The following is a 4,259-nucleotide window of genomic DNA, read 5'->3' on the forward strand; positions in this document are numbered from 1 at the left end:
ATGTGAACTTTTCTGTACTGTATGGAGCAAGGATGCTTGGTTTGCTGAACAGCTCTTTGACTTATTAAAATTCACTCTCCTGCGCATAGCCCTACTACTATTCAAAATCTTTTTTCAGCAAAGTCCTCAGAGGAGCACTCTTCTCAGCTAGCTTTTTTGAGAAGCATGCATATTGATTTGCAAGACCAAGAAAACTTCTTACAGCTGTCACAGAAGTAGGTGTGGGAAAGTCTTGTATTCCTTGTATTTGCGGTCCAGCGCTTATACCCTTCCTGGAGATGATATACTCAAGAAACTCCACACTTTTTTGACCAAACTTACATTTTGATATGTTTAGTGTCATACCGGCTGTATTGATTGCGGAAAAGATCAGCTCCAAAATTTTGTCATGTTTCTCTTGCGTTTCTTCAAATACACACACACACACACACCCACACCCACACACCACACATCACACACCACACACCACACACCACACACCACACACCACACACCACACACCACACACCACACACCACACACCACACACATCGTTCATATAAACTATCACTCCTTTAATCCTATTTAATATTCTATTCATCTCTGCTGAAAATATTTCTGGGGCACTACTAAGGCCTTGGGGAAGCCTTTCATACATGTATCTCCCCTTTTGAGTAAAAAATTAGTCAACTTTCTTTACTCTTGACTGAGTGGTGTCTTAAAAAATCCACTGTTAGCATCAATTTTTGAAAACTACACCATTTCCTAGACTAGCAAGACTGCTCTCTACCATGGCAATCAGATGATTTTATCTCATCACATATTTGTTGAGCTGAGTGAAGCCTGTACAAATTCTAACTTTTTTATGACCATTTTTTGATACAGCGACGATTGGTACTACCCAGAGTGCTGCTTCAGTAATTGGCGTGATGACTCCATCCTTCACCATCGCATCTAATGCTTGCTTCTTTAGCGGAAACACTATTGGTCTAGAGTTGTGTATGGTAAAAGGTATGGCATCCTCCTTTGTGATGGAATGTTCACTTTTCACTTTTCCTAGACCCTTAAACAGTTGCTTGTCCACATTCACATCACTCACTTCACATCTGTCAGAATCCACTAATACTAACTGTAGCGTTTCACAAGCCTTTCTGCTTAGCTATGATGTATGTTGATTTTCAACTACGGATATATCTTCTTTTGTGGAAAGTTTACCAGCTTAGCAGTGGCATTTTTAACCCCTAAGCAATTTTACTGTGTTTCATCTGCCCCATATAATTTTTTACTTAAAAGCTCCAAGCTCCCTTAGAAGTGATTTGGTCTGAAAACACTTAGCCCCAGGGTCCAATTTAAAGCTGACTGTTTGCCCTCCCTTCTTCAAGCTAGTGTCTACTCTGACTGTAGAATGCCACACTCCTGTGTTGATTGATTCTACTAGGTCTATTTCCCCTTAATAAACCTCCTCCTGAACCTCAGTTTCATCTTCTTTTAGATCATATATGTCTGCTCTTCCTCTGCACTGTCTAGCAAAGTGGTTGAATTTATCACAGTTTCTGCATATTTGGCCCATAGCGGAGCTCCTTACTTGCTTACTAAGATTTCTCCCACATCTGTCACAAGTGCCTCCACCAACTGTTTTTATTTGGTTGTTTTTATTGGTCTTTCAGTTCTTTCTTTCACTCCTTACTATCTCTATATCCATCCTTGGTTTCCTGTTTTTCTTGCTGTGAGGTGGCAATCAAATTTCTCTAACTTGACTGCCATTTCTTGCACTCAACTTGCTTTGACAAGGTACTCTAAAGTGATCTTTTCATTAGGCTCTCACTAGCTTATCACGAAGCTTCAAATCATCTATTCCAAAAAGTAGCTCATCTTTGATGAGCAATTCCCTATGTGTTTCAAACTAACACCCTTTCGCTAGCCTTTTCAGCCTCATAAAATACACACCACATGACTCACCTGACTGAGTGGGGCCATGGAATTGAAATCTATTCACTATAGTTCCAGACCTTGGATTACCTTGAATAATCTTGAAATTTCTTTAACGCAACTTTCAACTTTCTTCTCTCCGTTCCTTCCTCTATCTCATGAATCAGACTATTCTCATTGGGGTCAGTTTTAAATTCCAGCTGTGAATATACTTCCCTTACATCTTCGCTTTCCACATGTCTGAATAAGGCAAGCTTCCTTTTTTCTGCAGCTTTGCTTGTTGCCACTAAATCTATGACCAGCAAACAATTTTCAAATGATCTGGACAATTTTTTCCACTCTCCAGAGAGATAATCAGCCCTCAAATCTAAGCTGTGTAGAGGCGAAATACCTTGCATGACACCCAGGAACAAGTTCAGACCGCTGCCACCATGTTGTATTACACAGATGGAAAAGATGGCTTAGATTATTATGAGAGCGATATAAGATAGTTTTCTTTAATCTTGTATTCAACCGAATATGCTTGTTAATTCTAAGACATGAGTATAATGTGTAATTGTAGGCCAATCGTTTCTGTAATGCAAGAGTTGTCTACTCTTAACAAAAACATAAGCATAGGAGAACAACTCTTACATGTACTAATATCATTACAACATTCACTAATTGGTTTTCTTAACAAATTTGGCCTGTAGTTTTTGACGTTCCTTCTTTCTTCTGTTGTTTTCTAGCATGACCAGGGCCCCCACTGCAAAGAAGAGTGGCTTTATTGTTAATCCGGAGTGGCTTTTTTGTCTGTCTGGTGGATGTTCATCTGTTGCTTTCTGAGCAAGTCATGTGTGTCTGCCAGCGGTGCTTGAATACTGATTGCATATTCATTTTGGAGCACAGATGCATCCGGAGGTGGTCCCCGCTGTAGTTGATTGAGAAGTCGAAGCTCTCTTCCAAACATCAGCAAGTTAGCTTTCTCATCTGTCACTATGTGTAGGGTACCTCCGAGTTCTTGCATCAGTTGTGGTAGAAGTGCGTCCCACTCACTACTCCCTCTCTGTATTAGAAGAGCTTGCAGGGCATTTTTCAACACTCTATGATTCCTCTTTACCGCTCCATTAGCCTGAGGATGGCAAGGGGTCGTATGAGTTTTCTCAACCTCCCACAGGGTGTAAAGTTCGGTCATCAGGGTAGACTTCAACTTGGCTCGTTGATCGGTGTGATCCTGTAGTCGGTCATCTCTGAAACCCCCATGCCGCAAAATACTTTTTCATCCAGTACTTTGGCTACCGTAGGTACTGTGACATCCAGTATCAGGAGGGCGTCCTGCCAATGTGTGAAGTGGTCAGTTAGAACCAATATCCTATTCAGTTGTTTTTCTTTGTCTCTGACGATTGGCCTACCAAATTGATAGCCACCTTTTGCCTGGGCCTTCTGACATACATGCGTTGTCGGCCTTTTGGGGTTTTGATTTCTCATAGCTTCATGGCATACCAAATGGCATACCACACATCGTTTAGGTTTTCCCTGTATGATCACCTAGATCATTAATACCCTTTCTGCGCTGACTTCCTAGCATTCGTTCAATTCTTTCAGCCCTGTGCTGCCCGTCACAGCTTCGGAGTTGGCTATGGTTTTCTACTGTACCATCGCCCTGTACATTCTTCTTACAGGTCTGGGGCCCTCTCTCTGCTGTCTTGACCACTTCCCAGTGAAGTTTCCCTCTTGAGCCATTTTCCTAGTGACTCCATCAGCTTCTTGTTTTAATTCCCCACGGGTTGGTACTCATTTCTCTGTTTAACAGCTTTGCATTGCTTACATTTTCCACATTTGCTTTGTCTGCTGAGACCATCAGCATTGCCATGTTTTTCATTGCCATTGCCTGTGGAGCAATATTAGACCTTTTGGATGCAATCAATTTGCTAATTTACCTCCAACTTGTCAAACATCTTTCAATAAATATGCATTGAAAAACTGAGAAATATCCCTACTAGTTGATATTTATTGCTTGCAATTAACCTGCAATGATATTTTAGCCTGTGTCCTGCTTTACAATTTGTGCAATAGAAGAGGAGTTACCAGCGTTGATCAACTGTAAGAAGAGGAGTTGTAAGATCAGATTACCGCAATGATGCTGTCAAATAATATGCTAAAAATCTGAAAATTTATAAGTTATATAATGATAATTTATCAAATGCTCCAACTACGTATTCATGGACAAGTGACCTAAATGAACCATACTTATAATACATGCAGAAACTAAAATTAATGTTTTTAAAACAAGAACATTTTTATCATTTGCTCGGATAGCTGCGCTCTGATTGTTGCTTTTGATAGAACAAACATCAGGTTGCCCAATACCT

General features: G+C 40.5%; 1 protein-coding gene across 1 annotated transcript; it reads right to left on the reverse strand.

Annotated features, from left to right (window-relative positions):
* Positions 1-2,677: 2,677 nt before the first annotated feature.
* On the reverse strand, positions 2,678-3,647 carry LOC137398419 (uncharacterized). The gene is made up of 2 exons (XM_068084528.1): positions 3,568-3,647; positions 2,678-3,137 (listed from the first exon to the last, which is right to left on the reverse strand). The coding sequence occupies exons 1-2, from the start codon at positions 3,645-3,647 to the stop codon at positions 2,678-2,680; spliced, it is 540 nt and encodes a 179-aa protein (XP_067940629.1).
* Positions 3,648-4,259: the final 612 nt, after the last annotated feature.

This window comes from Watersipora subatra, chromosome 6 (genome assembly GCF_963576615.1).
Source record: "Watersipora subatra chromosome 6, tzWatSuba1.1, whole genome shotgun sequence".
Classification (NCBI taxonomy): Eukaryota; Metazoa; Bryozoa; class Gymnolaemata; order Cheilostomatida; family Watersiporidae; genus Watersipora; species Watersipora subatra.

What these genes read in the sequence shown, in the direction of transcription:
- LOC137398419 (XM_068084528.1), bottom strand. Translation starts at nt 3,647, where the DNA reads ATGGAGTCACTAGGAAAATGGCTCAAGAGGGAAACTTCACTGGGAAGT. An exon ending in AGAGAGAGGGCCCCAGACCT is followed by an intron (nt 3,138 to 3,567) that starts GTAAGAAGAATG and finishes TGGGGGTTTCAG; the next exon opens with AGATGACCGACTACAGGATC.